General features: G+C 44.0%; 1 protein-coding gene across 1 annotated transcript in view; it reads right to left on the reverse strand.

Annotated features, from left to right (window-relative positions):
• Window positions 1-18499, reverse strand: part of LOC121857448 (AP-2 complex subunit mu-like) — a 96815-nt gene extending 78316 nt beyond the window's left edge. The window contains exons 1-4 of the mRNA XM_042353536.1: window positions 18396-18499; window positions 16139-16254; window positions 8117-8219; window positions 68-181 (exon numbers count right to left, since the gene is read on the reverse strand). Of these exons, the coding sequence (XP_042209470.1) occupies window positions 68-181; window positions 8117-8219; window positions 16139-16254; window positions 18396-18471 (409 nt within the window). The 5' untranslated portion in view covers window positions 18472-18499. The remainder of the gene's footprint in view (window positions 1-67; window positions 182-8116; window positions 8220-16138; window positions 16255-18395) is intronic.
• Between the last annotated feature and the right edge of the window lie 5911 nt (window positions 18500-24410).

Below are 24410 nucleotides of genomic sequence, written 5' to 3' on the forward strand. Positions count from 1 at the left end.
GAGTTATGTGGAGGCCCTTTAGTGTTACATGTGTTGGAGGCAGATACTACTACAGCAGCTCACTTACCTCTCTTAGCATCCATCACAATTTTGTCATTGATGCCAAACTTGCACTCAGGCATCCCAGACAAGTAACTCTTCATCACTACCTTGCCAGCAACATGGGCCGACAACACCTGACCTGGAAATGATATGTACCATTAAAAGCCACCAAGATTATATGCGGACAACTCGCAGAGCTCTCCGACATCAACAGCATCCAAGTACATACGATAGCCTACATGTGGGACAACTTGAAGCTGGGAGTAATCTCCCAAGCCGAAATTGCCCAAATGGATGCAAAGAGCTGGACCAACTACTTGAGGGACAACTCAGCTGTGTCAAGAAGCTGTCTGACACCACTGCCCTCGTCGGACACCACGAAACCCTACCCAAAAAAGCTCAACTGGCGTGGATAACCGTGCCAGTCAAGACCCAAAGGCTGCTACAAATGCCAGCACTACAGTCACACTGTCCTCAAGTGTGAGATGCAGGACATATGCTCCCTATGCGGTACCCCCGGACACCGATACACAGCCTGATCCAATGCAGAGAAAAAATGCGCTGCGTATGGCGTCCCACACTCCTCTGCCGGCCGGACCTGCCCCAAATGGAAGGAGGAATGCAGGATAGCCAAGGTTCGGCTCAACAAGAAACTGAGTTACAAGGAGGCCCTCCTTGCAGTACACACCCAAGACAAGAAAAAAACAAGAAACCAAGAAACAAGAAGAGACAAGAAGACCCAAGAAAAGACACACATTACCAAGAGACAAGAAGACCGCGACACCCCAGGGGCAGAACACCTCATCACGATCACCTCCTCCGACTTCCTCCACATCTACGAGCAGCCAGGGCACGAAAAAGAACAGGACCTAGACACAAGCAAATGGACGGTCCAAGAGAGCAAAAAGAGGAGGAAAAGAAGATCGTCAATTTCAAGCTAACAAGGCCCCCACAACAAGCAAACAACACCAAGAAAACACCACACCCAATCAAGCCGACCAAGAACTGAGAAAACATTGCCCAACCAGGTCCTGGGGGGCGAAAAAAAAAGAACAGAAAGCAATTGAAAATAGAGAAGAAAAAGGTTATACTGTACAGTAACCCCTTGGTTAACGAACTCAATCCGTTCCAGAAGGTCGTTCGTTAACCGAAACCATTGTTTCAATGGGTTTTTGGGTAATTGGTTCCAGCTCACCGAAAATTTCCTAAATTCAACAAAAATGGTAGAAAAGTTCACTTACTTTGAGGTGTGTATGTAGAAGGCTCCTGGATGATAATGATGATGGGAATTAGAATGGGGGTGGAGGAGAAGGAAGAAGAGAAGGCATTGGGGTGGAAGAGAAGTCACCCCATGGCACCATTTCACCCATAAAATTTTAGTTCTCTTGGTGTATTTCAAGATTATTTTCTTTAAATCAACACTGCACTGCATTATATATTGTCAATATGTAAAATATATTTCAAAATGACCAATAATTTGCTTGGAAACACAGAAAAAGCGTTTAGTTGAAGAGAGTCTCAAGCAAGATGTTACCTCCAGTGAAAACAGAGAGAGACTAACGCCTGTTTGCTGTGTTAAGAGGCTGGATGTTGCGCTTTAAACTAGTCACTTTACCTTCAATTATGTTCAATAATTGTTAAAATGACTAAAAAATTGAATATTAAACTTTTAAAATTATTGAATAGTATAAACTTCTTGATATTTACTAAAATAGTTAGGAATTTAAGCCCTAGAACCGATTAATGTATTGGCGGACTGATACTAAAGCTGGTTGCCCGGCCAGTGCAAGCGAAAACATGTTGAGGTCGGTTCGTGAGAAATTCGTTAACCGAATTTTTGTTCGTTAACCGAATTGAAGATCCTTATGGAAGGCAGTTCGTTAACCGAAATTTCGTTAACCGAGGCGTTCGTTAAACGAGGGGTCACTGTACTGTGTTAATCTACACCACGCAGATGCTGGAAAACCAGCTTTTTAAAGTGAGACAGATTGTATAAGTATGGAAACACAGAAAAATGCAGAGCATTCCACAGTTTGGCTGTGTGAGAAAAGAAGGAGGTACTATAACGGGTTATTCTCGTGTGACCGACATACACAGAGAAAAGGTGGGCACCGAAGGGCAAGACGTGTGTTATGAACCCACGGCCTTGCCGGAGGTCAGTGGTGGGCACAGCTAAACGAAAAGTTAGCTTCGCTAACCGCTAATCTGCTAACTAAAAAGTTAACTTCGCAAACGCTAAACCACTAAACAGCTAAAAAAATTAGCGGAAGCTCACGCTAACCGCTAACTTTTATTACATGAATTTAGCTTCTTTTTTTGGGGGGGGAAGCACTCTAAAACCCTTAAAAACAGACCTAGAGAGCTGAAATTTTCATGTTGTCTTGTAGGTTAGACATAGAGCTTTCCAAAAAGGTATAGCATGCCAAGATCAGATGATGATCAAGGTGCACACAAATAATTAAATAAACAAATGAAATTAGACATTAGTTTACATTCAAGTTTCAACATACACTTTATAATCTGTATTTACTGTACGAAAAGACAGAAAGTATTAAACGAATCCAAAAACTATAGTACTGTATAGCATAGGTAGCAAATAGCATCATGCCAAGATCATATGATGATCAACTTATCAAGGTGTACACTGTACACAATTTCACAATTAATTAATTTGCATTCTCATACAACCTATCGGCCTTATTCAATATTCATGTAAATATGCAATACCAACCACATACACATTATACCAGTGCATTTTTATATAACTTATTGTTGGTCTTAGTCATGTAAATAAACAGAAAACTCTAAACTTTAATGAAAAGTAAGTTTTTAGAAAATTTTGCTTGGCGCACACCTTGGACGACATCCTGGTTATGAACTTATGCAGTACTTAGCATAAGCAAATACATTGACACAAAACAAACCTAAATTAAATTAACAAATAAATGAGAAATGAAATTATACACTAGTTTAAAATTACATTCTATGATTCTTTTAACATACACTGACAGTCTTTACTTACTGTAAAAAAAAAGTATTAAACTTTAATAATCGAAAAATTCCTTTCACGTTTACACGTACTAACACGCATTCAGCCAAGCATGCCTGACTGGCTGTTTGGAGACACGCGTCGCGGTGCCATACGCTTACAACAGACAGGAACAAACATGTATAAATTTTGTTAGCGAACTTAAAGTTAGTGGAACTAAATTTAGCGGAAGCTAATTGGTCCGCTAATAGTTTCCAAAGTTAGCGAAAACGCTAATCCGCTAACGAGAAAGTTACCTTCGCAAATTAGAAGTTAGCGGATTAGCAGAACCGTGCCCACCACTGACGGTGGTACACAGGATGCCAAATCCACCGAACATTGCCCGTTAAAGTACCTGTAAAAGAGAGAGAGTGAAGCAACATTGCGGCGAAGAGAAAGGGAAGAGAGGGAGGAGAGTTAATAAGACGAAATGCGTTAGATTCCACCCTATCTAATAGTTGGACAGAAGAAGAGCCACCCCAGATATGAGAGCAGTACTCCAAGTTAGGACTAATGAATCCCTTATATACTTGGAGCAACTGCTCAGGAGAGAAGTAGCTGCGGCATCTGTACAGCATTCCCAACTTTCGGGAGGGAGCTTTAGTTATACTAACGATGTGTGATTTCCAGTACATATTGGAGGAAATGGTGAGGCCTAACATATTTATTTCAGAATTTAGGAGGATGTTAGCGTCCTGAAATGTAATTGGTGGGAGATCGTCTAATTTACAAAGTGTAATTGGTAAATATTGAGTGTAATTACTATTGAACTTAACCTAGTTTGTACCTCCCCATTCAGAGATGCTGCACAGATCTGCATTGATAGAAGTAATGATATCAGTTCTAGAAACAGATCTAGTTTGAGAGTTAGGAGGAAGGGGAAAATGTGAAAAAGACTGAAGAGTAGAATCATCAGCGTAAGAATGGATAGAATTAGTTGTAGTGTGAAAGAACAAAACCCTGTGGGACACCAGTACTGATACAAAAAGAGCGAGAGATCGATCCCTCAACAACAACTGCCATGGGTCGGTTCTCAAGGAAGCTAGAGATGAGAAAACAAAGTGGGGGAGAGAAACCAAAAGAGGAAAGTTTAGATAGTTAAGACTTGTGCCATACCCTGTCAAATGCTTTGGAGATGTCGAGGGCCACGACGAAAGTTTCCCCGCAATCCTGAAGAGAGGATGACCAAAGATGGGTGCAATAGGAGAGCAGATCACCAGTAGATCTCGCCTGACGAAAGCCATACTGATGATCCGACAAAAGAGAAAAGCGTTGAAGATGACGGAGAAAATGGGAGTTCAGGATAGTTTCGAAAATCTTAGAGAGGGATGAAGTTAGGGCAATGGGGCAATAGTTAGAGGGATTAGAATGGTCACCCTTCTTCGGTATGAGCTGAACCAAGGCATGCTTCCAAGAAGAAGGAAAAGTTTGGGTTTTGAGGCAGAGGCAAAAGAGGCGAGGAAGCACAGGGGCCAAGACTTCAGCACACTCCCTCAGAACATGAGGGGGTATTCCGTCCGGTCCATGCACCTGACTCACATCCAACCTGGATAACACACCAGCAACCCTGCAAGTGGAGATTAGAGGAAAGTGCATAGGTTCAGTAGGAGGTGCAGGGGTAGGAGAGATAGAGTGGGAATCGTCTAAGGTGGAATTAGAGGAGAATAAGGTGCCAAAGAGGTTGTCAGGGGGAGGGTTGGCTATAGAGTTATTGGGTCAGAAGAGGGGAGGAAAAGAAGGAGTACAGAAGTTGTTACAGATGTTTTTAGTTAAGGACCAAAAGGATTTACTAGAGGAAGAACTAGTCAGGACAGCTGTCTTTCTTTTAATAAAATTTCACTTGGCCCTACGAAGAATAGCCTAACAACGATTCCTAGAAGTAATGAAAGAGGTGTGGGTAATAGGAGATGGAGATAGTTTCATGGCTAGATATGCCCTATCTCTCACCCTGCAAGCAAGAGAGCAGGAGCGATGAAACCATGATTGTAATGTGAAAGTTTTAGTAGAAGATGGGATAAATGCACTCATACCACCCTGTATAACCCCAGCAATGCTGTCAGCACATACCGAGGCGTCCAAAGTGGAAAAGCAACATTCATCCCAAGAAAAGTCGGTGAAGAATTCTCGCAAGAATTGCCAGCTTGCCCTCCGATAGTGCCATAGTTGACGTTTAGAAGGGGGTGGGGGAGGTGGTCGTGCCCAGTTTGATTTAATAGAAATAAGGTTGTGGTCAGAAGACCCTAAGGGGGCAGAAATTGAGTATGAATAGTGTGAAGGGTTAGAGGTAAAACAAGATCAAGAATGTTAGCAAGTTGATCGTGACAATCAGGAACGTGTGTAGGACCTACACGTGTTCCTGATCACTGTAAGGTGTTTGATTATTTGTTCCAAATCATTAAGTAGGGAAAAAGAGAGTGCCTCAGCTCCACCTGGGTCATCCCTTGCAGAGCCAAGCCACTCTGTGATGTACATTGAAATCCCCTAGGTAGAGGATCTCGGTGTTGAGGTGTGTGGACAGCAATGACTCATGGCAAGAAGTGAGATAGTCAAAGAGTTTGAAATAGTTGATAGAGTTGGGAGAAACAAAGGAAAATAGTCACAGTAGGTAGAGATATTTTGAGCCAAATGACATCATAAAGGGAAGATTCAAGATCCGTGAGTCGAGCTATAGGTGTATGTGTGTTGCAGTAGGCGCATACACCTCCCTTAGAACGGAAGGAGGTATAAAGGTTGTAGTTGGAGACTTGGAAAAGTTTGGGTGAAGCTGCTTTTGTCAATTGAAGTTCGGAAAGTAGTAAGAGGTCGGGGGAAGAGGTTAATAGATGGTGCTCCACAGAAGGAAAATTGGATCTCAGGCCGCAATTGTTGGAAAAATGAAGTGTGAAAAAAGCCGATCCTCCAGCAACCGCGGTGGCATCAGTTGAGGCCCCAGTAACTGGATGATGATCAGCCTGGCCCTGGGGTCCACAACCTTCCCGACCAGTGGGACCCATCCGAGAAGGCCCCGCTTCAATATTAATATCAACTGACATAAGAGAATAAAATAGAATGAATAAAACAGATCAAGAGTGAGTACGGTTATATTTGTTGTATTGTCAATAGTAAGAGAGACAGTTGAAACCCTGCAATTGTGTGTAAATGAGGCAGAAAGATAGACCAGCAACCTGGGACTTGGTCACAATTTTCGTAATGCCATATGGCAGCAGGGTCTACCATTAGACAATACATTATGCTTCCAATATCTTCCCAGGTGGTAGTACCTCCCTGTTTGGTAGGGGAATTTTAGGAGTGTTTCTGACTTCATGCATTTTTGGCTTTACTTTGTATGTACTTTTCTGTGCGCTGGAACTAATTACCCAATGTCCCATTGAAATAATAGATTCTGTTAACGAACGACTCTGTGGAACGAAATGTGCTCGTTAACCGAGGGACCACTGTATTAATACAGTCATGCGCCGGTTATTGTCCTAGATGCGTTCTTGGAAACGTGACGTTAACCGAAATGGAGTTGTCCGATCATCACAAAAACGCGATAACAAAAGTGCAGAACCTATGGGATTTATTCTAATTGGTTCCTGGCACCCAAGACCCAACCCCAAGTTTCCCATTTTACGACCATTTAGACGCACTAAATATATATATAATGTTATGGTAAATATCATAAACACACACAGGCATGGCTAGGTTTATTACAAAATGGTGAAAAGGGTACGCTCAATACTGTAGTCCACAAAACATGTAGCTATGCTTTTTTTATTTGGTCCCCCATCATACGAGTCCGTTTTCTCTCACTTCAGGACGCCTGAGTCCTCCGTTTTCTCTTAATCTTAGAGTGCACCCGAGACTTCGTTATTCCTAAGTAATGACACAGAATTTGATATTGCAACTGGGGTTGCAATTGTTGAGGCAACTTAGATATGTCTGATTACAGTTGGAATATTCAAGATCCATTGTGAGTGATGTTTAAAGCTTCAACTGTCTTTATGGTTGGTAAAACTTGTCAAGTCTGTCAGTCTGAGTGGCATGTGTGAGTGCTTGTGTTTGTACAACCGCTTTCATTCAGACCCACTAAAGATATAATGTTATGGTAATTATCAGAAACACACATTGGTAGTCACAAAACATGTAGCTATGCTTTCTTTATTTGAGTGCCCCGTCATAGGAGTCCATTTTCTCTCGCTTCAGGACACCCGAGTCCTCCATTCCTTAGTAATGACACAGAATTTGAAAATCCAACCCCAATTGCAACTGAGGTTGCAATTGTTGAGGCAACTAGGTATGTCTGATTATAGCAAATGTGTTATTGTCAATTTGTAGGTGAAAGAATTTATCCTCAATAGATGTAGGTTAACATTACACCTGTAGGCAAATGCTTACTAAAGCCTAAGGAAGGAAGGATATTCCTTTAACACATAATATCTGGCCAGTATGGGGAGGATCATCGTGTCTCCGTCAGGGGGTCGTGGAGTGGTGGTCCAGCAGGCAGGTGTCACGGAAGTGTCTTTTTGGGGGCCACGGACGTATATGCGATCGGACGTTGTTCGGTTGGACGTTAACCGGCGCATGACTGTATTACAATATTTTTCTTTTTAATTCCCAAATTCCAAACCCATCATTTCTACATTTAGACACTTATAGTTATTTTATTTATTACTCCCAAGATCACACTAATGATACCTTGAACACAACTCCTCCAACTATTTTAAATTTTTTCCATGCCAAAAAAACAATTACATTTATACATTTCACCCCATTCAGGGTAAACACTGTACAGTACACAAGAGTAAATGCAATACAATATTAACAAACTTTGCATTTGACACATTCTCAACTGCAAAATACAGCAATAATTGAATTATGTACAGTAGCTAAAATAACTATCGGTGCATACTTTGTGGAAAACAATGAGACCACGGACGATAAATTTTGGTATATGAGGGCTGTCATTAGTCACGCGTAAAATTTTGGAGCACATCGACCCCCACCTGCACAGATAGTTGTTTTAGCTACTGTATATATAAGACTGAGGATCTATGTGACACAAACCTTGTGGAGACATCAGCAAGTTAACATATTCAATAACATCAAGGAAGAGTTCATTGCGCCGGTATTTGATTCCTTCTCTCCTCCAACCAATCTGTCCAGTCACCTGTTGTAGAAATAAGACCAGTCTTCATCTGTCCACATACTCTACTTACATTAGTTAAACGTTAATCTCATACAACAAACAAATCTCAGACTTAAAGGGTTTAATTTCTAAATACCTCATAGAGCATATAAATGTTTAGCAGCAAAATCCTTAGTAAAACAAAACAAATTATCAACTGCATACGAGGCACTCTGCGTCAGAAGGGGGTGAAGCGACACCCCAGCCAAAATGCGTTTTTTTGGTGGATACCACTATTTTCACCCTTCCTCTACATGTTGGTGTTGGATGTAACCCTCTAGCTAGAATAGATATATGGTAGAAAGTCCTTCAAAAATAAGGTGTGATTTTACCTCAGGACTGGAAATACGTATCTGGCTATGCGCTCAGTTCCAGAAAGTGGCAACATCCCATTCAGAGCGAGAGCCAATGTCAGCGTGACTAACTCGGACCATACCCCCCGAGGCAGCCAATCACAATGGATTTCGCCTTGCTATGTCACATCTCCTCGGCCAACCAGCGTGCCCAGATGCAACCACTCCCCGCCACAACTCACGCAACCACTCCCCGCCACACTCACGCAACCCACTCTCCGCCACACTCACGCCATCACTCCCCGCCACACTCCGCAACCACTCTCCGCCACAACCGCCACAACTCGCAACCACTCCCCCCACACTCACGCGCCACCTCCGCCCACCCACGCCACCACTCCCGCCACAACTCCATAACCACTCCCGCCACACTCACGCACTTCCGCCACACTTCACGCCACCACACTCACGCAACCACTCTCCGCCACACTCACGCACCACGCCTTCGCCACACTCACGCAACCACTCTCCGCCCACACTCCATACTCCCCGCCACACTCACACAACCACTTCTCCGCCACCGCCTCGCCACAATCTAACGCCACAACTCACGAACCACTCTCTGCCACACTCCCAACCACTCTCACGCCACACTCACGCCACAACTCACGCAACCACTCTCTGCCACCGCGCAACCACTCTCCGCCACACTCACGCCACCACTCCGCCACAACTCACGCACTCCCCGCCACACTCCGCGCAACCACTCTCCGCCTCCGCCACGCCCCGCCACAACTCAGCAACCACTCCCGCCACAACTCATAACCACTCTCCGCCACACGACGCAACCACCTCCGCCATACTCACGCCACCGCCTCCCAAACTCACGCCACCGCTCCCACCACACGCCACACTCCACGCCACCATCCCCGCCCTCACGCCACCACTCCGCCACTCACGCCACGCTCCCGCCACACAGCTCCCCACCACACTCCACGCCACCGCCCGCGCCCGCCTGGCACCCACTCACGCCACCACTCCCCACAGCACTCACGCCACAGCTCCCCACCACACTCACGCCACCGCTCTCCACCACACTCACGCCACCGCTCCCCACCACTCACGCCACCACTCCCGCCACCATTCCCCGCCACACTCACGCCACCGCTCCCCAGCACACTCCCGCCACCACTCCCCACCACACTCGCACCACCACACTCATGCCACCGCTCCCCACCTGATCCAGTTGGTTAATTCCAAGTTAACCAGGTTGGTTCACATATTTATTATATTGGGCTTTATTAACGAAACCCAATTGAAGTTTCTTCTTTTGTTAAAAAGTATTATTTGTATAATTCCTGAGTGTAGATCAACCGTATGTTCCACTATTTATGAGTGTGGTGAGAAAGGGACGGCGTCTTTGTAAATACAGTAGAAGTGAATCAACTTCCGTTCAATATTAAGTTGTGAGTGAGACTTTGAGTAGTGACCCATCGAGGGAGAACGGAATTGGGACTTCGTCCCCCCTTGAGGGAAGGCGGAGCCACCTACTGCGGCTCTCAAATAACGTCTTCCTCTAGTCAAGGATATCAAGCTATTGCCCGCTTTAGGTGGCCAGGAGCCGGCTACTTTATGCCTTTACTCAGGTATTAGGTAATGACCCTACTAATCTTTAAAAACCAACGCAACAGTCGGTAGTCAGGTCAGAGGGTAAGGTGACCCAACCTTCTCACCTGGTTACAAATCTTCTTAATTACAAAATTGTCCAGTTTGTACATGCCATTACTCAAATTCATGTTGACCGAAGCAGTCAACATGAATTTGAGTAATGGCATGTACAAACTGGACAATTTTGTAATTTAGAAGATTTGTAACCAGGTGCTGTGGGGAGTGGTGGCGTGAGTGTGGTGGGGAGTGGTGGCCTGAGTGTGGTGGGGAGTGGTGGCGTGAGTGCTGTGGGGAGTGGTGGCGTGAGTAATGAGGAGAACATAATTCCTCTACCTTTACCAACTGTGTATATGGTGAGATGACCGTTAGTTGTAACAATCACTTGAGAAGTTATAGAGTCCCACTGTTGGAGGTCTTCACAGAAAACACAATCCACAGATGGTCCCAGGTGGGGGGTGGTGGGTGGGTAACCGCACTCTTACCTCCCACTATGAGCAGGGTGAGTCCACTTCACGACAGGGGAATACCTTCCACAGAATGGTCAGGTGCTGACAGACGCTTTCCTGACCGCTCTCACTTGTCGTTAACAGGGATTTCACATCAACAATAACTCAATTGCGGTTATTGGGAATAATTCTGTAGCATCTTTGGGCGACAGAATGAGAAACACTCCATTACTATCGTCTCAATACGGGACATAGTCTTAACACTCGGATATTGTTTGTAACTCGTCACTGTTTTTTGTTTTTCTTGTTTTCACAAAACACTGACGTCTTGGTATGTAGACCGGTAATAATCCGTCACCACCGTTGCTGGAATTCCTGATGTGTAAATCACCGTATCTTCCGCTATCTATGAGCGTGAAGAGAGAGGGACAGCATCTATGTAAATACAGTAGACGTGAATCAACGTCAGTTCGATATTAGTTTGTGAGTGAGACTGAGTAGTGACCCATCAAGGGAGAACGGAATAGACGCGTCGCCCTCCCTCGAGGGAAGACGGAGCCATCCAATGCAGCTCTCAAATAACATCTTCCTCTAGTCAAAGATATCAAGCTACTGCCCGCTTTAGTTGGCCAGGAGCCGGCTACTTTATGCCTTTACTCAGCATAGTATGAAGCAGCTTCCCATGGGCACACCTTATCACGTGTATTAAACATGTCACCTCATAGCCAGTGGAAAGTTACAGGGGGTGACTCAGTACATAAATCAAATGTAATTAACCCATTTACATAATACTTCTGTTTATGAAACAAGGGCCATTACACACCACACTCATGCCACCACTCCCCCACACCACCACACTCACGCCACCGCTCCCCACCACACTCACGCCACCGCTCCCCACCACACTCACGCCACCGCTCCCCACCACACTCACGCCACGCTCCCACCACACTTCCGCTCCCACCACCTCACGCCACCTCCCACGCTCCCCACCACCACCGCTCCCCACGCCACCGCTCCCACCCGCTCCCACCACACTCACGCCACCGCTCCCCACCACACTCACGCCACCGCTCCCCACCACCACTCACGCCACGCTCACCACCACTCACGCTCACCACACCACCGCTCCCACGCCCGCTCCCACCACACTCCCCACCTCCCACCACACTCCGCCACGCTCCCCACCACACGCTCCCCACCACACCATACTCACGCCACGCTCCCACCACCTCACGCCTGCGCCACGCTCCCCACCACTCCGCCCCTCCCACCACACTCCGCCACCGCTCCCACCACACTCACGCCACCGCTCCCCACCACACTCATCCACGCCACGCTGCCACGGCTCCCCACCACCTCATCCTCACGCTACCACACTCACGCCACGCTCCCCACCACACTCCACGCCCCTCCACCACACTCACGCCACCGCTCCCCACCACACTCACCAGCCCCCACCACTCCCCACCACCCCACCACACTCACGCCACCTCCCCCCACACCTCTCACGCCACTCACCCCCTCACCCACCACACCACTCCCCCACCACCACTCCCCACCACCTCACGCCACGCTCCCCACCACTCACGCCACCGCTCCCCACCACCTCCGCTCCCCACCACACTCCGCCACCACTCCCCACCACCCTACCACCACCCCTCCCCACCCACCTCAGCCCACCAGCCTCCCCACCACACTCCACCACAGCCACCACTCCTCCCCTCCACCACTCCCCCACCACACTCACGCCACCACTCCCCACAGCACTCACGCCACCATTCCCCATCACCACCACTCCCCACCACACTGACGCCCACCTGCTCCCCACACTCCACAGCACCACACTCCCCAGAACCCTCCCCACAGCACTCATACCACCCACTCCCCAGCACTCATACCACAGCTCTCCACCTCCCGCCACCACTCCCTACAGCACTCATACCACACTCCCCACCACACGCCATACCACACTCCGCCACCACTCACACACTCCTACAGCTCTCCACCACACTCCCCGCGACCACTCCCCACAGCACTCATACCACAGCTCACCACCACTCCCCACAGCACTCATACCACAGCTCTCTACCACACTCCCGCCACCACTCCCCACAGCACATACACATAGGATTAACCCACAGGGCACAAGGTCAATGACCCACATCAGGACCTGGGAACAACAACAACAACAACAACAACACCAACAACAACAACAACAACAACAATAATAATTAAAAATTAATAAAAATTAATAAAAAATATATATATATTTTTTTTTTACGGGGAATTAGCCCACCTGGCCACAGGTCAAACGACCCACAACGGAGCCTGGGGGGCGAAAAAAAAAAGAATGGAAAGAAATTGTTAATATAGAAAAAAAAAAGTTATACTGTATGAATCTACACCACGAAGATGCCAGAAAACCAGCTGTTTAAAGTGAGACAGATTGTAAGAGCAGGGAAACACAGAAAAAGGCAGGGTATTCCGCAGTTTGGCTGTGTGAGGAAAGAAGGAGGTACTATAACAGGTTATTCTCGTGTGACCGACATCCACAGAGAAATGGTGGGCACCGCGGGCAAGACGTGGGTTACGAACCCACGGCCTTGCCGGCGGTACACAGGATGCCAAATCCACCGAACATTGCCCGCTAAAGTCCTGTAAAAGAGAGAGAGTGAAGCAACATTGCGGCGAAGAGAAAGGGAAAAGAGATTGTCGACTAAAAGAGGAGAGTTAATAAGACGAAATGCCTTTGATTCCACCCTATCTAATAGTTGGACAGAAGAAGAGCCACCCCAGATATGAGAGCAGTACTCCAAGTTAGGACGAATGAATCCCTTATATACTTGGAGCAACTGCTCAGGAGTGAAGTAGCTGCGGCATCTGTACAGCATTCCCAACTTTCGGGAGGCAGCTTTAGTTATACTAAGGATGTGTGATTTCCAAGACATATTGGAGGAAATGGTGAGGCCTAACATATTTATTTCAGAATTTGGGAGGATGCTAGCATCCTGAAATGTAATTGGTGGGAGATCGTCTAATTTACAAAGTGTAAGTGGTAAATATTGAGTTTTATTACTATTGAACTTAACCTAGTTTGTACCTCCCCATTCAGAGATGCTGCACAGATCTGCGCTGATAGAAGCAATGATATCAGTTCTAGAAACAGATCTAGTTTGAGAGTTAGGAGGAAGGGGAAAATGTGAGGAAGAGTGAAGAGTAGAATCATCAGTGCAAGAATGGATAGAATTAGTTGTAGTGTGAAGTAAATCATTGATAAAAAGAAGGAAGAGAGTTGGTGAAAGAACAGAACCCTGTGGGACACCACTACTGGTAGAGAAAGAGCGAGAAATCGATCCCTCGACAACAACTGCCATAGATCGGTTCTCAAGGAAGCTAGAGATGAGAAAACAAAGTGAGGGAGAGAAACCAAAAGAGGGAAGTTTAGATAGCAAAGACTTGTGCCATACCCTGTCAAATGCTTTGGAGATGTCGAGGGCCACGACAAAAGTTTCCCCATAATTCCTAAGAGAGGATGACCAAAGATGGGTGCAATAGGAGAGCAGATCACCAGTAGATCTCGCCTGGCGAAAGCCATACTGGTGATCTGACAAAAGAGAAAGGCGTTCAAGGTGAAGGAGAAAATGGGAGTTCAAGATAGTTTCGAAAATCTTAGAGAGGGATGAAGTTAGGGCAATGGGGCGATAGTTAGAGGGATTAGAATGGTCACCCTTCTTTGGGATGGGCTGAACGAAGGCATGCTTCCAAGAAGTAAAAGTTTGGGTTTTGAGGCAAAGGCGAAAGAGACGAGCAAGCACAGGGGCCAGGGCTTCAGCACACTCCCTCAGAACACGAGGGAGTATTCGGTCCGGTCCATGCGCCTTACTCACATTCAACATTGATAACACAACGGCAACCCTGCGAGTGGAGATTAGAGGAAAGTGCATAGGTTCAGTAGGAGGTGCAGGGGTAGGAGGGATAGAGTGGGAATTGTCTAAGGTAGAATTAGAGGAGAATAAGGTGCCAAAGAGGTTGGCTTTGTCAGGGGGAGAGTTGGCTATAGAGTTATTGGGACGGAAGAGGGGAGGAAAAGAAGGTGTGCAGAAGTTGTTACAGATTTTTTTAATTAAGGATCAGAAGGATTTACTAGAGGAAGAATTAGTCAGGACAGCGGTCTTTCTTTTAATAAAATTCCGCTTGGCCCTACGAAGAATAGCCTTACAACGATTCCTAGAAGTAATGAAAGAGGTGTGGGTAATAGGAGAAGGAGATAGTTTCATAGCTCGACATGCCCTATCTCTCACCCTGCAAGCAAGAGAGCAGGAGCGATCAAACCATGATTGTAATGTGAAAGTTTTGGTAGAAGATGGGATAAATGCACTCATACCGCCCTGTATAACCCCAGCAATGCTGTCAGCTCATACCGAGGCATCCTGAGTGGAAAAGCAACATTCATCCCAAGGAAAGTCGGTGAAGAATTCTCGCAAGGATTGCCAGCTTGCCCTCCGATATTAAGAAAAATAAAAATAATAACTACCTACAAAAATAAAAAATAAAATAAATTGTGAGAAAAGATATATGTATGTTGTGTTGTCAAAGTAAGAGAAACAATTGAGAACCTGCAATTGTGTGTAAATGAGGCAGAAAGTCAGATCAGCCACCTGGGACTTGGTCACAATTTTTGTGATGCCATATGGTAGCAGGATCTACCATTAGACAATACATTATGCTTCCAATATCTTCCCAGGCAGTAGTACCTTCCTGTGTGATAGCTGCCTACTGCCTGTAATGGGAGTCAATGGGAAAATTGGTTTCACGTTACGGAATTTCACGATATGGAAACATTTTCAAGGACGCATCCCTTCCGTAACCCAGGGGATGCCTGTAATGGTAAATGAGAGGAATAAATAAAAATAATTATAATAATAAATAAAGTAAAAATAATGCGTTGCCATTTAGAAATCTTGTCACTAGAACGAGACAGCAGAGCCGTGAAGGAATGCCACTCCCTCACTCTCTTGTTCTAGCTCCCACACACATAATAAATGTTGAATCCCTTCATGTTTTTTACTTCTTTTTTTTTATTGCACATTCTGTATGAAAGATTGTACAATATGTGCAACATCCTCCTGTGCATATCATGTAAGGTAACTGGAAATAAATAATTTATATTGCATATAAAAAAAATTTTTCTTTATTTTGCATAATTTTTTTGGTTTTATGTCTCTTTATAAATTATTTGAGTTTTGACATTTAATCATTATAGCAGCAGGATATAAAACTTATTTGGGCTCCTCAGGGTCTCAGGAACGGAACCTATTTTTCCTACAAGTTATTAAGATCAATATATGATCAATCACTTATCGATGGCTTTTTGAGGTCCCTAACCGCACCGTATAATGGTCATTGCTTGGATAAACTGTAGTAGTAATAACTAAATTTTTCAATATGATATATCATTACTTGAGAAAGACTGGAGACAACTGGTACATACCTGGGATGTAATCTGTGACTGTTCCTCTTTACTAGCTGTCTTGATACCCTGTTGTGTAATAAAAGTCTTGAGGACTCCTGTATCTGTGTTCTGGGGATACCCAAAGTCAAGGATCTCTGGAATAAGAAGCACACTCAGTTATAAGATCTAAATAAAACCAGTGTCACTATCCAAGCTCAAGTTAACACAGAAATGATAATGCATTACTGAGCATAATTCCTGGGTGACTTGGTTAAATTGTAAAATTAATCAATATGCATGAGGTAAAAAATAATGATTTTATCTTAGAAGCTTTGCCAAGTACTGTACATGTATTCTGAACCCTTCAACTACAGAAGGACCACAACTAAATAATAATGACTTGTCGATCCCTGTAGAAATTATTACAACACATACTTTCATCTTTGCCACTTGTAATAATGGTGCTCAAAGGTGCTATGTAAGAGTATTGTGTGTGTTCTTGTATATGTACACCCAGCCATGGTGTAAGTGGAAAATGTACCTAAGTTTAACAGTACAAAATAAATAAAGCCAGGAAGTTGACCCCTGTAGTTGAGTGTTACTGAAATTAGTATTAAAATCTAACTTCATTTTAATAAACCATTTTATATTTTATTTGTATGTTAGGAGTATCATTTACCTGCAGTATTTTACTGCCATTCCTTCCTATTGCTTGATACCACAATTACAATGTACCCATGTGTCATAACCCTCGAGCCACGCTACCAAAGGTCAGAGGTTATGGAGTAAATATATGAAATGAAATGAAATAACTAGACAAAACTAATGGAGAAAATAAATGAAGTAAGAAATTAAGAGAAAACCAGGTTGAAGAGTTTAAAAGTTAACTACCATGGTATAAATTAAAAAAAAAAAAAAAAGAATAGGAGAAACGCATCAGAGTAAAGTGAGTATCCTAATTGGGATATGTAAATTAACATTTTACCTTCCGGTAAATGTTCCTAATACTGGAAAATATTCAAAAAAAGTTTATACAGTAATTATAATCTGGACCTAAGCTAGCGGAGCCTTATACGCAGCCTCACCTCCCTTTCCACCTCCTGCTTGGGTAATCAAAGCTAGACATTGTTTTCTGGATTGAACAAAAAGCCATTTTTTTTCCTAAAAAACAGTTTTTGTGATATATTCCAGAATGTGACATCGACATCACACAACGTTTTTTTATCTTGTGTTTTCAGGGGAAAAAAATTTTTATTCTGCCAGAAAAAAAATTACGTACATCACTAGGTAAGGGAGAGCGGAAGGAGGTGCAGCATCGGGATCTCAGCCTCCCCCTACCAGGCCAAGCAATGAGCTGTATTATTGTTATCTTTCAACTTGAAATTTTGAGTAGATACAGTATATTTTTTTTTTACTTTAATGCACACAATCGTTCATACAAAATGTGCAAAGAAAAATAATAATAATTATCATAAGCTCAAAACCATAAAGGGAATAAACATTTCTTACGTGTGTGTGTGTGTGTGCGCGCACGCGCACGCAAGGCCTGAACACATAGCAGGGGAGGGGCGTGAGGGATCTTGGCTCGCTGTCTCATTATCTCGTGTGTAGTGACAAAATTTCTGGCAATGCAGTATACTATACAGTATTTCTTTCTTTTATTTCATTTCTTATGATTACAGTATCTTTATTTATTCCACACACAAACCTTCCTCTGGGCGACATGAGACGGTTCAACTGCTTAGCCTGGCAATTACCAGAGACGGGCCAAACCTCCCATGCATTCCACGGGAAGCAACTATCATAAAACTGATTCTAGCCATCGCATAGTGGTAAATGGTTACTTTTTTAACATTGTAAAACTGATCAATCGACCTTATATATTGCACATACTTGTCTGTGTGTTCAATGATTACCTATAGAAGGGTCACTTCCGACTTTCAGGTCGCCTCTAGAAATGTAACTCATCTGTAACCCGAGGAGTGTCTGTGTATATATGCATATACTGTACAGTACAGTGCAGTATACTTTATACAAAATATAACCTGGATTAAGAATGCTATAGCAAAACAGTACTCAAAGACTACACTCCCTTTTTTCCTGAATCCTTGTAAATCTCTTTCTACCTATCTTTTATTTTAATTTCCTGTCTTGTATACTGTACTTTCTCCACAGCATCTAATAATTAAAACAAATGTAAACTATGTACAATGTACCTTAAGGTTTACACATTAACTTCTCAAGCTGATATATCACAAATCTAACCTATTATACAGTCATGACATTCGAAACTCACCATCTAGAAGTTCATAAATGAGCACAAAGTTGTTTTTTACATTCTCTTCGGATATCTTGCCAAAGTAGCTACTCATCACCTGCAAGAAAACATAATTCAGTGTACATACAGTAGGTAAACTGTTAATAGATCAGGTTTATCAAGGGTTGTTAATAATCAGTAATGGCATTTAGAAGGTTTGGTCCAGAAACAGTGAATAAAATTGGAAGTCTTAAGACAATGTAATGCTGGAGAGTGAGTGGTGGACATTGGCATCAAACTAGCCCAGACTCCCATCATTATAAAAATACATGTGGCACTGCAAGGATGTGGTGGCTGTAGTGAGAGGTGGAGATCTACAAAATTCAAGAACTAAAGAGAGGAAATAAGGAAATTTAGCAAGGAGAATCAAACACTATAATTTCTCAGGAGCTTTAGAAATACTGTAACAACAATAGCAAGATTCAATGAAGTCATCAAAATCAAAGTCAAGGCTTCTAAGTCAGAAGAGCAAACAGTTTGCAGTGCAACAGAAACTATACTGGGTATCAGAGAGGAGTTGGTATTTTTCAAGATGTGTGAGTTGTTGTTTCTTTATGATATTCCATAACTCTGGAGATAATAAAAGAGAACTATGAGGTGACACTTAGAAGAGGAGGATAAATCACCTTTTTTTCAGAATGGTTAAGTTCCAAGACAAGGAAAAACGAGGTTGAAGAGTTAGATGATAGGAGCAAGTTCCAATGCACATTTTTTGAGAATGAGAGGTAAGATACCTTAAGGCCTAGAAGATTTGTTTTGGTCCAGGCTGGAGAGAGCAGAAAACACTAGATGGATACAAAATTTGTGTGACTGCATGGGATGAGGTGAATTTGCAGCACATGCTGGGGAGGGTTTGTTGTGAGGATCAGGGGATTAACTTTGAGCATACAAGGAATCTAGGAGACCATCTTGATATTGGGCTTTGATAGGGCACTGAGATGAAAATGGATGAGGGAAATATGGCTGGATTTGAGTAATTGTAAAGAAAAAACTTAGCTAATGACCATAAATATTTCATATGACAGGTTGGGTGTCCCTTATCCAAACTTCCCAAGTCTGAAAAGCTCTGAAATCCAAAATTCTATTTCATTATATTCATGGTAGATAATACACTGAATATGGCATACGTATATCATAATTTTTATTACAGAGTCAGGCACCATGGCGATGCCAAACAGACGGTAGTGATTGCTTATCTTTCTAGGTCTTTAGTGGACATCTTATCATATATTTTATACCAAAAATGATTCAATTATATTTCATTAAACTACCTGCAGAATACGTGTATCCATATGCTGTAAAGGAAATATAAATGAATTTTGGGCATAGACTTGGGTGCCATCCCTGCTGGGTGAGCTACTGCATTATACAGATTCTGTATACATTATAGGTACCTGTACTGTATTGTACAATAATATCACCATTAGCCAGAATCCGTCAAACCCGGAACTCTCCGATAGTCGGAAGTGAAATTTGCTCAGAAAATTATTCAAAGCCGGAATTTTCCAAAAATTTCAGGCTTTGCGAACAAATTTTCAGAGGTTGAAAATCGAGAGAATTTTCTGAAAATGTCTTGAATAAAGACAACAGCTATAGTATTTTGTGGGGGACCTGACCTGACTCAATGTCAGGTGGAGGTAGGGCGGGGGATTAGTGGTCTCATATTACTGACCTTCTGATGGAATGTCAGGTCACCCTTTCTTGTCTGGGGGATTAGTGGGTCTCATGACCTGAAGATGTCTTGAATAAACACGAAACCTATAGTATTTTTAGGGAGATTGTGATAAGTATAAGTATAAATTAGCAAAGTTGTATCCCTTCAACATTACATTACATAACATTTTAAAATATGGAGTGAGAAAGCAGAAAAGTGTGAGTGATTAGAGAGATGGAGTGGAAAGGAGTGGTAACATGCACCAGTGTTGCCAAGTGATAAGCTCCTTAACAGCTGATCCTTTAATTCGCCTCCACGCAGTCACACAACAAGACTCTTGATGGCAGAAATAGTGCCCCATAAAATGGATACATCTTGTGGTGTGTGTGTGTGTGCATGTGTGTGTGCATGTGTGTGCATGTGTGTGTGCACGTGTGTGTGTGTGCACGTGTGTGTGTGTGCATGTGTGTGTGTGTGTGTGTGCATGTGTGTGTGTGTGTGCATGTGCAAATGTGTGTGTGTGTGTGTGCACATGTGTGTCTGTGTAATAATAATAATAATAATAATAATAATAATAATAATAATAATAATAATAATAATAATAATATTAATAATAATAATAATAATAATAATAATAATAATAATAATTATTAAAGGTTTATTAAGATAACATGGCAGCCCAAAGGCTGAAAATATACAATGAATAGAGGTGATAAGTTACATATGGTGAAATCAGGGAGTGGGTCACTTAATTGACAAAAGCTTTCAATACAAAACATAAGAAACATAGTCAATATATAGATTAACTGGTCTTGTAAACATTCTTGTGACCTCATTGGATGGCCATTGCATTGTACCTGGGTGCTAATCCGCTACCTCACTACAGCTGCTCCACGTGATCCGGGTAGGTCCTTCAGCTCACACAGGGTGTTGGAGATGGTTTTTCTTCCTCGTTTGATGTACAGTATTACCCTGCCTAACGCGGTTTCACTTAACGCGTTTTATCATATACGCGGTGCCTCGCCAAAGCTGAACTTTCACTTAACACGGATTTTTTCCACATATACGCGGTGAGTGTCCGGCTCGAGACGCTATTTTTAGATTTGCCCCACCCGCCACCCTGCCTGACTGCCTGTTTTAGCACATAAAATTCATACAAATTACCCGGCCAGAATATAATTTACATTGCTGGAATTCTTATAATTTGGTGATCATTTTGAATATAAACATCATATATTTTGCATTAGACATACAAATTTTAGATAAAATGTTTTCTCTAGTAAATATGTTATCTTTTGTGCAAAATATATGACATTTATATTCAAAATATTCCTGGTCTTACAAGGAATCCAGCAATGTCAATTGTATTATCCTAACTTTAGTTTGAGGTATTATTTATTAAAATTTAGTGGTTTTCCCCCAAAAATTTCTCAGAGGGAAGAGCCAGCAGTGTAGTGGAGAAGAGGGGAGGGAGTTGAGTCCATTATTTGAATGGACATTAACTTGGCAGACTGTATTTCTAAAGTATTAATTGTGTATGTACCATCATAAAATTAAGATGTTACTTTTTACTACAACATAGTTATGTGTCTTCAAAAAGTGGAGTTTGGGGGTCGGCCGTTTTATTGGAATTAATCCCTTATGTTCTGTTGTTCACTTGAGAGGAGAGAGAGAGAGAGAGAGAGAGAGAGAGAGAGAGAGAGAGAGAGAGAGAGAGAGAGAGAGAGAGAGAGAGAGAGAGAGAGAGAGAGAGAGAGAGAGAGAGAGAGAGAGAGAGAGAGAGAGAGAGAGAGAGAGAGAGAGAGAGAGAGAGAGAGAGAGAGAGAGAGAGAGAGAGAGAGAGAGAGAGAGAGAGAGAGAGAGAGAGAGAGAGAGAGAGAGAGAGAGAGAGAGAGAGAGAGAGAGAGAGAGAGAGAGAGAGAGAGAGAGAGAGAGAGAGAGAGAGAGAGAGAGAGAGAGAGAGAGAGAGAGAGAGAGAGAGAGAGAGAGAGAGAGAGAGAGAGAGAGAGAGAGAGAGAGAGAGAGAGAGAGAGAGAGAGAGAGAGAGAGAGAGAGAGAGAGAGAGAGAGAGAGAGAGAGAGAGAGAGAGAGAGAGAGAGAGAGAGAGAGAGAGAGAGAGAGAGAGAGAGAGAGAGAGAGAGAGAGAGAGAGAGAGAGAGAGAGAGAGAGAGAGAGAGAGAGAGAGAGAGAGAGAGAGAGAGAGAGAGAGAGAGAGAGAGAGAGAGAGAGAGAGAGGAGAGAGAGAGAGAGAGAGAGAGAGAGAGAGAGAGAGAGAGAGAGAGAGAGAGAGAGAGAGAGAGAGAGAGAGAGAGAGAGAGAGAGAGAGAGAGAGAGAGAGAGAGAGAGAGAGAGAGAGAGAGAGAGAGAGAGAGAGAGGGAGAGAGAGAGAGAGAGAGAGAGAGAGAGAGAGAGAGAGAGAGAGAGAGAGAGAGAGAGAGAGAGAGAGAGAGAGAGAGAGAGAGAGAGAGAGAGAGAGAGAGAGAGAGAGAGAGAGAGAGAGAGAGAGAGAGAGAGAGAGAGAGAGAGAGAGAGAGAGAGAGAGAGAGAGAGAGAGAGAGAGAGAGAGAGAGAGAGAGAGAGAGAGAGAGAGAGAGAGAGAGAGAGAGAGAGAGAGAGAGAGAGAGAGAGAGAGAGAGAGAGAGAGAGAGAGAGAGAGAGAGAGAGAGAGAGAGAGAGAGAGAGAGAGAGAGAGAGAGAGAGAGAGAGAGAGAGAGAGAGAGAGAGAGAGAGAGAGAGAGAGAGAGAGAGAGAGAGAGAGAGAGAGAGAGAGAGAGAGAGAGAGAGAGAGAGAGAGAGAGAGAGAGAGAGAGAGAGAGAGAGAGAGAGAGAGAGAGAGAGAGAGAGAGAGAGAGAGAGAGAGAGAGAGAGAGAGAGAGAGAGAGAGAGAGAGAGAGAGAGAGAGAGAGAGAGAGAGAGAGAGAGAGAGAGAGAGAGAGAGAGAGAGAGAGAGAGAGAGAGAGAGAGAGAGAGAGAGAGAGAGAGAGAGAGAGAGAGAGAGAGAGAGAGAGAGAGAGAGAGAGAGAGAGAGAGAGAGAGAGAGAGAGAGAGAGAGAGAGAGAGAGAGAGAGAGAGAGAGAGAGAGAGAGAGAGAGAGAGAGAGAGAGAGAGAGAGAGAGAGAGAGAGAGAGAGAGAGAGAGAGAGAGAGAGAGAGAGAGAGAGAGAGAGAGAGAGAGAGAGAGAGAGTGGTGAAATGCATCTAATGACAGCATTGTCAGTGTTAAGGGAAACACTGCTTGCTTCCCTCTCGCCAGGCCAGCCGCTGGCGCAGCCCACTGCAGAACAGGAAGCAACTGCAAGTCCTTCCCCCCCAGACACAGCCTTTTCACCAGACTCCTGTTGTGCCTCCTCGTACAACACACAGTAACTGGGTGGGCCCAGGCTAGACCAGCAGGGGATCTGAGGAAGCAAGAGCGGCCCCAGATGGACGGGCGACAGACACGTCCTGGCACCTACCAACCACTGCCCTGTGGATTAACCTAGGTAGGTATAAGGCTAAGGAGAAAACCCCAAACAAAAAATCTGTGGTGGAGCCCCACATCAGGCAGACATGCTTACAGAGCTCCAACAAGACCCCTACGGCGGTGTAGGTGGAAGAAGTGACCACCATGGGAACCCAATGACTATGCCAGCGGATGAAGGCAATGCATGATGGACAGGCGCTTAAGGCAAAATCCAACAAACTGGGCTATCGGCAGTCCATTGCAAACTCTCTCCCAGGTCGTTGCAACACTTGCACCACTGGATATGCAGAGCGGAGAAACAGGATGTGTGGTTGCAGCCTGCGCTCCTGCCTCACCACATGAATCAACTCACGCGCAACCATCAGCCAGCTCACCACACTTCTCATCTTCATCAAAAGTCCTATGGCGACAGACAAGTGGCGACGGGGACAGGCAGAGATGACTGCCGGGAGTCTCTAGTCACAGCTCTACACATGGGTGGCACAGATAAGATAGTCGCTATGCACTGGGATCTAGGCAGCAGTGCAATCCGGTCCTGTTCTGCGACTGAGCAGCCCTTTTGTGGAGCCATTCTGCTCACCCCACATGGGGAGAGGGCTAGAAAGTGCCCTAAACATAACCTGCCAAAAAAAAAAAAAAAACTCACTGAACAACCGCATCAGTAAGGTCATCCTTATATGGTTGAAAACATAATCAAATCACAGATCCAAACAAAAATAAACTATACAACCCTTTATGGTCGCTGCATGGAATGTAAGGACCCTTCTGAATACTGGCACAAATTAGCATCCTCAAAGAAGAACTGACTTGTGGCAAAAGAGCTGGCTAGGTATAACATCGACATAGCAGCCATCAGTGAGTCCTGGCTCCCAGATGAG

Source organism: Homarus americanus, unplaced genomic scaffold (assembly GCF_018991925.1).
Source record: "Homarus americanus isolate GMGI-L3 unplaced genomic scaffold, GMGI_Hamer_2.0 scaffold51859, whole genome shotgun sequence".
In the NCBI taxonomy this organism is placed as follows: Eukaryota; Metazoa; Arthropoda; class Malacostraca; order Decapoda; family Nephropidae; genus Homarus; species Homarus americanus.